General features: G+C 39.6%; 1 protein-coding gene across 2 annotated transcripts; it reads right to left on the bottom strand.

Moving 5' to 3' along the window:
• Nucleotides 1-2,860: 2,860 nt before the first annotated feature.
• Nucleotides 2,861-12,259, bottom strand: capslb (calcyphosine-like b). Of its 2 annotated transcripts, XR_010015010.1 has the most exons (6): nucleotides 12,211-12,259; nucleotides 10,766-10,910; nucleotides 8,588-8,765; nucleotides 8,295-8,504; nucleotides 5,342-5,548; nucleotides 4,041-4,201 (listed from the first exon to the last, which is right to left on the bottom strand). XR_010015010.1 is itself a non-coding variant. In XM_063011663.1 (5 exons), the coding sequence occupies exons 2-5, from the start codon at nucleotides 10,900-10,902 to the stop codon at nucleotides 4,100-4,102; spliced, it is 627 nt and encodes a 208-aa protein (XP_062867733.1). In that variant the 5' UTR covers nucleotides 10,903-10,910; nucleotides 12,211-12,259; the 3' UTR covers nucleotides 2,861-4,099. The 2 variants fall into 2 exon arrangements, 1 of the variants encoding a protein (XP_062867733.1); XM_063011663.1 differs by lacking the exon at nucleotides 5,342-5,548 and having other exon boundaries at nucleotides 2,861-4,201.
• Between the last annotated feature and the right edge of the window lie 1,389 nt (nucleotides 12,260-13,648).

The raw sequence follows: 13,648 nt of genomic DNA on the forward strand, positions 1-13,648 counted from the left end.
AGCAGTGAATACAGGCATGTAGCAGTAAACGGTAAATGGATGTGGATTCATTAGCAGTTAACACAATAATAACATGTAAGATTTTAAATCTAAACCACTTCTACAACAGTTCAGTCCGACAGCATCTTCTAAACACGAGTGTTTAAGCGTCCATTCAAAATCAAATCACAAACAAACAAAACAATACAAATTACTAGAGGTGGAAAGAGTACTAAAATATTGTACTTAAGTAAAAGTACTATTACTTTGATGAATTTTTACTTTAAGTACGAGTAAATTACTAGTCTAAAAATGTACTCAAGTAAAAAGTAAAATGTACTCAAATTAAACGTTACTTTTTTAACAGAAGGAGGGAGTGTCTCTCCTGTGTAATGCAAACAGGACAAGTGGACACACAATAGTTGTTTGTAATTAAAATCTAATAGAAAAAACATGTTGATACATAAAACATTTTTAAACTGTATAACCACTGAAGTTGGCATTAATTGTGGATTGTGACCAGCCTTCTTTTCATCACCAACAAATACCAAACAACAGTCATACTGCAAATCTCAAAACAAGTCAAGGTTACAAGTGTTGTGGCTTTCACTAAATGCAACTTTTCATTAGACGCAATTATTTAGTGGTTTTTTTTTTTTACTCAGTAACGGATGTTATTTAAAATGTAGCAAATTACAATTCTTAATACAAAACATACTTAAGTAAAAGTAAAATTGCAGGTTGTAAAATCTACTTTAAAAAGTACAAGTACACAAAAAAACTACTCAATTACAGTAATGCGAGTAAATGTATTCGGTACTTTCCACCTCTGCAAATCACAACACAAACAACAGTGTAAGCAAAAAAGTCCCCTAAGGGGTCTGAAAACTTTCTGAATCTACTGTGTATGTGAATGGATGTAAACAGAAAGATGTATTTCTGGCATAAGTAAATATGTAAAAAAAAAAAAAAAAAAGTGTGGAAAAGTATTTTGACACTATTGGAATATGAAAATACATAAGAATGAACTGGTATGTAGAGCTGGGCAGTTCCTGAATCACCCGGGTTAATGATTCGAATCTTCACACTGAATTAGGAATCACGAGTCCGAGGTCTTAACTAACCCGGATCCTATGAGTCCTCTGACTGGCTGCTGCTAAGTACACAAGGCGGAAACACCGCAGATTGTGATTTGGCTGAACCGACTTCACTCCAGTCCGTGAATCTAAGTAATAAGTTAAATATTCCAATAAACAAGCGGTTAAACACACTGGTGTTCGCTATGTGGCTGATTGATTTTGTGCACATGCTATTATTATTATTATTATTATTATTATCAGTAGTAGTGGTATAGATTAGTAATGCAGCATATTGTCTTGTAAGCAAAACAACAAAATATAGTTATTATTATTAATATTAAAATGCAAATGCTTACAGGCTACTGTAGGACTGTACCACTTAAGGAGTATCATAGCCCTTTCCCATGGTAATTTATTGACTGTTTGTTTTGGTGCCACTGTGGCTGCCTGACTGGTTGAAGTTACCATGACAATTTGTTGTTGACCATCCCCCTTGATCCATTAATATACCCATCTGATTGGTAAGTGAGTCCACCCACCTCTCTTCCCTCCATGTCCCTATCCCCAATGATCAAGATTCCACTTGTCACTGACAAGAGAAGTGTGAGGTGTCAAGAGAATTAAGAGATTTATTTACAGAAGATGAGTGCATGGAAGGTGGGTGATATCTGGATGCATTTTCATGCAGTAAATCAATCACAATCAAGATGTCAGTACAAGTGACTCAAGTGAACCGGATTACATTACTGAGTGACTCGGATTAACCTGAGTCCATAAAATGAACCAGATTTACCACCGCTACTGGTATGTGTATTATAACCATTATAATATGTATTATTAAAACATAAAATACATAAACATGAGATAATGCTACTGTCTGCATTTATATTCCAGGTACAAACTACAGATCAAACCAGCAGAACCAGCTGATGTGGGGCGTTTTACAAAACAGACTAGGTGAGGAAGTATCAGACATGAAACTGTTACTGCCCCCTAGCAGATACACTCGGGGACAACATGAATGATTGAAGTCTAAGTTCTAATACTGTTTATAAATACAATATTTACAGGAAGGACCGAGTTCTTATCGAGTTCCTGTGTTGATGAACATGATGTGTATTCTTACAGCTGAAACATGGGCAGCTCTGTACAGACTTGAGTGCACATTGTTTACATCATTCAGAGCTGCTACTGGGTGGCATTGCTCCTGCCATTGCTATATTGCCTTGCTATTAATACACGACACCTTTTATGGAACCTACAAAGTGTTTCTATATGGTAAGTGGAGCTGATAAAATGGACAGTGAGTGTAGAAACAAAGAGGTGGTTTTAATGGTATCACTTTAGATCACTGTACTGATCCCAGAGGGCCGTTTGTGTCGTGTATGAATCTTGTCTTTAACTGGAGCTCTGCAGCTCATGTAAAAAAATAATATTCTATAAATGGAGCTTATAGATTCTTCTACAACTGTATCCAAATCTTCATCAGACTGATGTGTTTTAATATGTACAGTAAGTCTTTTGTTTTAGAACTAAGCACCTCACCTGATCAAACCAAAACCTACAAAACTGACCTACACACACACACATACCACATACACACTCATTCACAACAGACCACTTTCTATTGTTTGTCAAGTACGTGAGCCTGGTTAGGACCGTAATCTTAGTTCTGCCACCATGTAAGTACAAATGTTTTACATTTTCACTTTGTCATGTGTGATAAACTGGCGACCTGTCCAGAGTGTTTCCTGCCGTTTGCCTAGTGAATTGGACCCACTTTGACCAGAATAAAGCAGAGGTAAAACAGACAATAAATGATTTTATGTTAATTTTGCATGTTAAATTTAGCATACAAACTGTAATCAACAAAACATTTAATCTGACAAAACACAGAAATGATAAACAACACAAACCATAATTACAGATGATTGTTAAAATAGATTAATATAAATTAGGAATTAAATGTAGTTAATTGGTTGATTAAGTGTCATTACCTTTCACACAGAACCAGTTGGTGTTGGACTTTTTACTTAGAAATGAATTACCCGTCCTGTCATGAATGTAACCAAAGAGTGTAAAACGACGTTAAAATCCTAGTAAAATAAAATAAATATATCACATTGTTTAAAGATCTGAAACAATGAAGTGTGTAATGTGCAAAAATATTAGAAATTAGAATGGGGCAAATACTTTTGTACTGCACTGTAAACTGCTGGTCATCAGTTAGTTTTTTTAATTTTGAAAATAAGAAAGCATTTTGGACATTTTGTTTAAAAGCACCCATATGGTCAGGGATGGGCAGCAGTAGCTCAGTGATTAAGGTACTGGACAAGGTCACTAGTTAAATCCTGATCAAAGCCAATTATTTACCCATCACCATCAATTATTCACTTACTCACTTTCTTAACCGCTTATCCAATCAGGGTCGCGGTGGATGCTGGAGCCTATCCTAGTTTTTCAATGGGCGCAATGCACATAGTCACACCCTGGATGGGGCGCCAGTCCATCGCAGGGCAGACAAACACATTCACCTATAGGGCAATTCAGTGTCTCCAATTAACCTGACTGCATGTTTTTGGACTGTGGGAGGAAACCGGAGCTCCCTGTGGAAACCCACGCTGACACGCAGAGAACATGCAAACTCCGCACAGAAAGGACCCGGACCACCCCGCCTGGGGATCGAACCCAGGACCTTCTTGCTGTGAGGCAGCAGTGCTATCCACCGAGCCACCGTGCTGCCCACCCTCAATTATTTAGACTATTTGGTCACAGTTGTAGGTCGTCTGAGAAAATACATAACGTTACTTTTCATCTACGTGTTGGGAAAAACAGAAGTACCAAACATCAACACCAGTGTTTTGGTTAAGGAACTACATTTAGGGTACGAGGAAACTGGTCATATGGTAAATAAGAACTTCATAATCTGTGTCAATTACAAATAAACATTCATCATTTTACATTATCAGTATTGTTAGGCAATTTTAAATAATAATAATTTAATAGTGAAATATTAAGCCATTCTAAATAAAATATAAATCTCATAGCTTCCATGCTGTCTTCAACATTAGAATAAAATACGTGTCACTGTCGATGGACGCACTGACTCCACTGTAGTAGTTGATAAATTCTTCCTTTGTGACCTGAGAGAGAAAAGACGAGATATTAATTCCACCAACAAACTTCCCCAGAGTGAAAAAATGTTTCCACATAATGAAACTCCATCACCAGCATTTATACAATATAACTGGAAAATAAACAATGAAATGGAAAGAGTAAAAAAACCCATTAAGAGCTTATATTGATTTGTGAATGATTATCTACGTCTGTATGAAACTGAATGTATTTCTCATTTCAGGATCCAGGCAGGTGCAAACAGACAAAACGAGAGAGAAACATTCTCACCCTCGCCGTTCACCACATCACCTGCTCACACAGATAATAGAGATGAAATCGTTCTGCAGCAGATTAAAACTCTTCTATTACACCAACACACACATCTGCCTGGCTGCACTGAGAAATACACAGCTTCAACAGAAACTCCAAATAATATAATCATTTTATTCATCATTACAGACAGAAGAGAGGAACCAAAGCCACCGAGGAAAGATCTGTAGATTTCAATTTTATCTGAAAAGTAAGTATTTAAATAAATCATTTGTAGAATTATTTAAAAGACGAGTAGTTAAAGACCTGAATCGCTTCAATCAAACACAGTAAAATCTTACACCTAAAAATAAAGATGCTGATGCCACCGACCTGGTTCAACAGACACACAGTCATGTCTAATAATAATAATAATAATAATAATAATTAATAATAATGTTAGATATTTGATTAGATTTGCCCTGTTTTATAAAATAAAGTTTTGGGTTTTTGGGTGGTGCAGCATGTTTCTGTAAACACTGCAGAGTGTTCAAACTCACAAGTTCAAATCTTAGCAGATCCACCGACCTTAAAAGTGTCTACATAAACACAACTGGCCGTGTATGAGGGAGGGAAGGTCAGACAGGGTTTTTTTCCTGTTGCTGCTGCAAAATTCGATCTCTGGGACAGGTCTGGATTCCTGCACAAGTTGGGGGGGAGTCTTTTTAGGCAATAAGAAGTGGACCACAGACTGGCCACGAGTTGGGGGAAGAGGGTGTGGTGATCCGGCATTCCTTGATCAGACTGGGCGTTGTAGTTCAGATCTTAAGAAACAAATTCTAGACACCAAAATGTCTTGGCTGTTTAGGTACAGAACAAAATAACGTGGTAACTAAAATCATTTAAAAGCAAGCTACCTGTCCGCTCAGGTGGTGCAGCGGTAAATCACGCTAGCACACCAGAGCTGGGATCTCGAACACATCATTTCGAATCTCGGCTCTGCTATCTGGCTGGGCTGGGCGGCCACATGAACAACGTTTGGCTCTTGTTCATACAGGGCAGGGAGCCGGATAGGGACCTCATAACTGATGCGATTACGACCTCTGCTGGCTGATTGATGGCGTCTGCACAGAGTAGAGAAATAATGCTGATCAGGGTGTGGCCTTCCGTGCACAAGGCTGATCCGCATATGAACTCGCCTCGTGCAGGTGAAAAGAAGCATTCGGTACTGCACACGTGTTGGAGGGGGCGTGTGTCAGTTGCGGCGCTCCTTAGTGGAGGAGGGTGGAGGGTTGTATCGGTAGAAGGGAAGCGTAATGCATCCGGGTAATTGGATACGGCTAGATTAGGGAGAACGTTGGGGGACAAATTGCAAAAAAAGCAAGCTAACAGTGTCTTTATAATACCTGTATATTTGAAATGAAATGTTAAATATAATACTGTTTAAATAATGATTATTGTATAAGATGTAGAATGATTTGATGGAATCGAGACAGGTAGATTAGTCGTACTGGTGCTGATACATTCAGACCTAATGCTATAAGGAGGATAAAGAAGCTCCAGCCTGTTGTAATTTACCCTGGGACAAAAGTCTGACGGCGTTAGTTAAAGTTTCCAGGCATTTTTCATCATTACTATAAAGTAGATGTCTGTATCAATGGAGGCGCTCACACCAGCGTAGTAATTCATAAATTCTTCTTTTGTGACCTGGTGCATAAAACAGGGTGGAATTAACAGACATATAATGATCAGTCTGGATTAACAGAAAACTCCAGTGCTACTATCCGCCTCCAACTCTGTAAAGAAAAAAAACTGGGGATTAAACAAACTATAACTTTCACATGTTCTCCTGTACTGTAATAAAATGGAAAACTGAATAACAAAAGCATAAAAGCATAAAACAGTTGTTTGATTAGAAAAGTGAGCAATGCAGTAATAAATAATAACGCCTCTGTGTAATTCCTTAGCTCAATTCACACAAATGTACAATTTTGTAGTTTATTCAGTTTGCATGAATTTAAGTCAAACACAGAAGATCCAGAAAATCAAGCTCAATTAATAAAAATAATAATTATTATTATTTAAGGACACTTTACCTAGGAATCATAATCACAAACAAACAAGATCAAACAAAAACAGAAGACGAGTGAAAGTGCTGAGTAAACAAGAACGTTTTTAGAAGAGATTTAAACTCAGAGAGAGAGGAAGAGAGACAAAGAGGGAGAGGAAGAGAGTTCCACAGCGTAGGGACAGCAACACTAAATGATCTACCACCCATGGTGGTCATCCTAAACCTAGGAGACCAGCATCCGACGACCTTAACCTACGAGAAGGGACATAGCGGTGTAGAATATTAGCCAGATACAAGGGGGCCACTACAATTTTGTATTGAATACGCTTATTGACTAAAAGCCAATGGATCGTTCTAATACCGGTGTGATATGCTCATGTTTTTTTAGACCGGGTCAGAACTCAAGCAGCAGCATTCTGAACGATCTGCAGGGGTCGGAGGGATTTTGAGCGAAGCCCATAGAGGAGAGAATTGCAGTAGTCTAGTTTGGAAGTAACAAAGGCATGTACCAGGGTCTCAGCAGCTTTAAAGGACAAAACAAGATTAAAGTTGTTTAAAGAATCTGGTTTAAAATATTCTGCTGCAGCTGCAAACCAACACAGCCCATGTGGACTAAACGTGTCATTTTTTAAACATAGCTGACAGTATCTTAAGGTAAACATACACATTTTATTACCAATGTCCTTTAGAGGGCGCTATAACGAATCAAGTTCTGACCTGTTTAATGTGGAAGGTGAACATTTTATATGGTATTTCTTAACATGTGGTCAACTTTCATCTGCAGTAATCAACAATAACTAATAATTAGTATTGAGTTAGGACCCACCCACTCTTATTTTGGACACATTAAGAAAAGAACCTCATTGGAACAGACAGTTATTCTTGGACGAGTCAAAGGTAAAAAGAGAAAGATGGAAACAATTAGAGGAACAATGAACCATTTAGGAAGCCTAGAGACTCAAACAGAAGACACTCACTCACTCACTGTCTCAACCGCTTATCACATCAGGGTCGTGGGGGGGTGCTGGAGCCTATCCCGGCTTTTCAATGGGCGCAAGGCACACAGTAATACACACACACATACACACACATACACCCATTCACCTATAGGGCAATTCAGTGTCTCCAATTAACCCGACTGCATGTTTTTGGACTGTGGGAGGAAACCGGAACTCCCAGAGGAAACCCACACAGACACGGGGTGAACATGCAAACTCCGCACAGAAAGGACCCGGCCCGTCCCGCCTGGGGATCGAACCCAGGACCTTCTTGCTGTGAGGCGACAGTGTTACCCACTAAGCCACCACGCCGCCCCCAAACAGAAGACATTCTAGAGAAATATTATTAATAAAATCACTTAATAATAATAAATATCATTTCACTACATGTAGTAGATACACACTCACTGATATGGACATTTTTTTATTTCTAAAAGCTAAACCTTCCATACAAGAAACTTTTAAGGGTATAAAATTACTGACTGTAGCCCATCTGTTACTCTGTACACCTGTTCACCCCCTATATACTATTTACCTTCATAGTACCCCCACTGATCATTTTTGAGTGTTTGACTCTCAGGACCGCAATAACACGAACTTGGTAATGACATGGTAGTGTGTGTGGTTCTGGTGTAAGTGTATCAGGTGCAGCAGTGTTGTTGGGATATTAGGTTAAACATGCTGAAGTACTTCTTTAACATCTGGGTAAAAACAGTAGTGGAAGAAACATGAATCTGCCTACACAGACATTTCATGACAATCCACTTACAAAATACATTAATCAGCTTCTTGTCATCATACCTTTCCATCCTTGTCATCGGGAGAGTCGAAACTGTCCAAAAATATACGAAAGATCTGCTCCTCGGTCCACTCTCCATTCTGATATTTGGGGTGATGTTTGACGTTGTACACACCTTTCAGGTCTTCTACTGTTATAACACCTTCCCCTGTTTTATCCAGCTTCCTGAAAGCTTGCATGATCACCTCCTTTCTGGCGTTGGACATGGGCGGCTACCATCACAAGCACAAACATCAGCGCTCGTATTCTTAACAGAGAACATAAAAACGTTTAATATTTTATAATATAAATGTACCCTGAGTGAGAGGAGAAACTCATCGAAGTCGATGGTTCCACTGCCATCCCTGTCAAACACCTGAAACAATGTCAGAGCCTCCTGCTTCTCCATCATCACACCGTAATCATTCAGACCCTTCATGAACTCTTTCAGGTCCAGCGTCCTGTTGTTGTCATCATCCATGATTCGAAAGGTCCTTAACAAAATACAGCTGTGGTTAGTCATGTCACAATTATTACATCATTATTTAATAACAATTATAGATTATTTGAGGTGATCACATTTAATCCTCTGGTTTCACGGGCTTTTATTTTATTGCAACGGATGACTTTAGATTTATTATCAATTATTTATAATAATTGACATACTCAGATCACAGTGCCATCATATTTGTGTCGCCTCACAGCGAGAAGGTCCTGGGTTCGATCCCCAGGTGCGGCGGTCCGGGTCCTTTCTGTGTGGAGTTTGCATGTTCTCCCCGTATCCGTGTGGGTTTCCTCCGGATGCTCCGGTTTCCTCCCACAGTCCAAAGACGTGCAAGTGAGATGAATTGGAGATACAAAATTGTCCATGACTGTGTTCCATATAACCTTGTGACCTGATGAATCTTGTGTAATGAGTAACTACCGTTCCTGTCATTAATGTAACCAAAGTGTAAAACATGACGTTAAAATGCTAATAAACAAACAAACAAACAAATCACCATATTTTAGGTATTACTGTTGGTTAAGGCCTTTAAACTATAAACTATTGGTGATCATTTTATTAAATAAACATTTTATTCTCATATATAATATACAATATTTGTGAGTAACCCTTTTGTGTAATGTAGATTTTTTTTTAAATTAAGTACGATAACAGGTTTGTTAATAGATGGCTTCTTATATTAATATGAATTTAAAGCCTAACAATACAATCTAATATAGCATAATAAACAATACTATTACACTATTTAGGGGTAGCCACAGCAGATTATTCTGGTCTGTATACCTAAACTGGCACAGTTTTTATGTCCACTTCTGGATTTAATCTTTTTCTGGATTTACTTTTTAAAGAGCCGTTCAATAGAATCGGATCGTTCGCGAACGAGCCATCACTATAGGCAACGCACACAACCCGCGTTGACGTTGTAGCATGGGGAAAGGGGCGTGTGAGACAAGTTTTGATGTTTGAGGCGGCTAATGGTCTACATTTTCATTATAAGTTGACTTTTTTGTATTTTAAATTTATTTCATTTTCAATATCAGTAACGTCAGAATATTTTTTACGGCACCCCTGACGAAGCCAGACGGCACCCCGGTTGAGAAAGGCTGCTATAAACATATTTTTGACTGGACTGAGGTCTAAACTTTTGCCATATTACAGGTGAATTCGCCATATTAACAGCTTTTAGTCTGATTTAGTGATTCCAAAATGAGGTTTAACATGTCTTATTTCCAGGGGAAACACCCACATCCAATCATTTTCAGATAATGTCCCATTTTTCTATTTATTTATGCATTTTCTCCCAAATTATCTGTCTTCCGCTGCTAGAAATCCCTGATTGAATTTGAGGAGGGTATATTTCCTGCTCTCGCCTCCTCCGGACCCGTGCGCAGTCCTTAGCGGACCCTTTCTTATTCACCCATGCTTCTGCACGGGCGCCTCTATCTATCTATCTATGCTAATCAGGGTCCTTGCACAGCGTTAAGAGACCCCACCTACGTAGTCCGGTCATCCCATAGCCAATTAGAGTCTGCTGTAGGCACTGCTAATTATGCCCACTAGTAGCACCCAGTTCAGAATCATAATGTCTCCTATTTTGACTGATTTTTGCATTTTGACCAGTTTGAACACAGTATTTTCCCCTCAAATGATTTTCAACCATAAAAACCTATTTTAAAAAGTTTTTGTTGACTTGGATGTCGTTCAGACACCCCTGTAATTTGGACCTGTTACATTTACACTGCATTTACATTTTCTGCATTTAGCAGATGCTTTTATCCAAAGCGTCTTACAGTACTGTGACAGTGTACAGTCTAAGCAATTGAGGGTTAAGGGCCTTGCTCAAGAGCCCAACAGTGGCAACCTGTCAGTGGTGGGGCTTAAACCAGCAGCCTTTCGATTACTAGTCCAGTACCTTACCTGCTAGGCTACAGCTGCCCACATACAGTATATGCCCTGTTATAGAGGGTTTGGCAGATACAGAATAGTTACCTGCCCAGTCCTTTAATGCCAGCTGATCCTCGGGCTAAACACTGCAGCCGGAGACGCTCCACCGGGTCCGTGCACCCGCTCAGCTGCTTCTTGGCATTGATTGCCATCTCCCGGTCGTGCCGCGCTGTGCCAGCCATTACACTGTCTAATGAGATTACACACATTAGCAGTAAATTAATTTGCACACACTTACACATCATTATGTTTTCTGCATCACTGATGGTCCATGCTAAGCCTAGGTGGTTAGTGAGGTGGACACTGTGGACCCACTTAGCCACCGTGCCGGTATTTAACAAGTAACAAGTGGAACCCAAACTGGACAAAAAATGGACTATTATTTATATGGACACATTTCGTAATAATTAAGATCAAGTGTTTTAACTACATCCATTTTAAGTTTAATTTAAAAATCAATAATATAAAATGATTAATGTGCTTCAAACTTTGTGGCAACACTTTAGGGAAGACCCTTTTCTGTTCCAGCAAAGCAAGTTCCATTAGACATGATTTGACATCTTTGGTGTGTAGAAGGTCCAGTAGCTTGCACGTAGCCCTGACCTTAACCTTTAAACACCTTTGGGATAAATCAAAATGTTGATGGAAGCATCACTGCCTTCCTCACAAATGCTTTTTTTTAACTGAATAGACACAATTGTCGACACACATATTCCAAAGTTTGTGGAAAGGCTTCTGCGCAGGTCGAAGGCTGTTCCAGCCATGATGGGTGGGTGATCTCTCTTAACTAGAAGATGGGTGCTTCTCATCACCCAAAATCGCCTGGCAATGGATGCACGGCAGGAGAGCCTGGCGTGTTGTTCCTTCACCCAGAGAACAAGCTTAATCAGCCCTGATCTCCTGGGCCTGAACTGGCAAGATCCAAACTATAAGGCAATATTTTTTTCCATTGTGCAGTGGTTAGATGCCAGATGAAACTGGTAAAACCATTACACATATCAAATTATTCATGCTCTCAAATAACTGTTGCTGTGGGTTCAGAGCCACTGGACACAGGGTGGAAATACAGCCTGGACCAGGGGACCAGTCCATCACTCACTCACTCACTCACTCATTCTGCTAGCTTTTATACCACTTGAGGTGGTAGAAAAGCAGAATAATGGGTGGTTCCTCACAACTACTCAAGCCTCAGCAGCTCTGGGGCTCAAGTACATAATCTAATGTAATCGTAATCACCATATAAAGGGGGGTTTTGTACAGAAACCTCATTCTTTACGTTTTAATTACACTTAAAGAGTAAACCGAGTAAATCTGGCAACCCTGTTTTACAGCTACTGCTATTAATTACTCTGTACATTTCCGATTCGGCTAAAAATAGATAATTAAACGTAAATAAGTAATTATTATAAACCATTGATTAATAATTTAGCATGTATTTAAGTAATAAGACAAATATACGGTAGGTTAAAAGTGAATAAGTTCTTGCTTACCTTCCTCTGTATCTGCGTCCTGCGGTTACCATAGAGACCAAACATCATCCGCCTCCGGACTGAACCATTGTGTTTACTATGGGGTGGGGGTGTGTGTGTGTGTGTGTGTGTGTGTGTGTGTGTGTGTGTTCGTTCTAAAACAAACCACACTAACTTCAAATACAAAAGCTTACACTATATGGCGAAAAGTATGTGGACACCTGAGGAAAAGCCCTCACCCATCAGGACAGTTTGGTTAAAAGAGCCTCCATTCTTCAGATAAGGCTTTCCACAAGATTTCAGGGTGTGTCCTTGGTAATTTGTGCCCATTTCATCTAAAGAGAACTCTGTACATAACACTAGACCAGGGTTTTTTCAAGCAACCTACATTTCATCCATGATTTTTACTGCAACCCAGGCAACACGAACAATGCATAAAAACGAAACACATAACGAAATATACTTCATGAATGAAAGTGGTGTCAATCTGGCCCCACTGTGGTTTACAAGATGAAGCGTAAAGCCTCCACAAGGGGGCGTTTGTGTTCAAGTTTATATGCCAGTTAAAATTCATTTATATAGCTGCTCAGGTGGCGCAGCGGTAAAACAAGCTAGCACACCAGAGCTGGGATTTCGAACACATCGCAGCTACATGAACAACGATTGGCTGTTGTTCATATAGGTGGGAAGATCGGACCAGGTTTCTTCATAACTGATGCAGCTACGACCTCTGCTGGCTGATTGATGGTGCCTGCACAGAGTTGGGAATAATGCGTTGATCAGGGTGTGGCTCTCTGTACACAAAGCTGATCCACATATGAACTCACCTCGTGCAGGTGAAAAGAGGCAGTCGGTACTGCACACGTGTCCGAGGGGGCACGTGTCAGTTGCGGCGCTCCTCAGTCAGCAGTGGAGGGTTGTATCGGTACAGAGGATGCGTAATGCAATCAGGGAAATTGGATACGACTAGATTAGGGGAGAAAATTGGGGGGAAAATTGCAAAAAATAATAATTATTATTTTAATCTTTCTCTGCAACCCATTTTTTTGGCTTGTGACCCACCCAAGGGTTGTGACTAGACCACTAGGACAGTGGTAGCTTAGTGGGTAGAGCTGTGAGTTACTAACAAGAAGGTTGTGGGTTTAAATCCTGGCTCTGCTATGCAGCCACTGTTGGGCCCTGAGCAAGACCCTCAACCCTCTCTGTTCCAGAAAAGTATATACGACAAATCAAGTTCCATCTTTCCTAGATTATAAATTATCTACGTGTCCTTCACACCAAACTATTTAAAGCATGTGTTTATAGACTTCACTTCGTGCACAAATGACACAGTAATGCGGGAGCAGAACCGGGACCTCACCCAAACTGTTCAAACAAAGTTGGAAGCACACCCAGCAATAAATGTGGTTAAAACATTTAATTGCATTAAATAGTAGGTTTGTCCACATTCTTTGTCATT

The sequence above is a fragment of the Trichomycterus rosablanca genome, chromosome 16 (genome assembly GCF_030014385.1).
Source record: "Trichomycterus rosablanca isolate fTriRos1 chromosome 16, fTriRos1.hap1, whole genome shotgun sequence".
NCBI classification, from domain to species: Eukaryota; Metazoa; Chordata; class Actinopteri; order Siluriformes; family Trichomycteridae; genus Trichomycterus; species Trichomycterus rosablanca.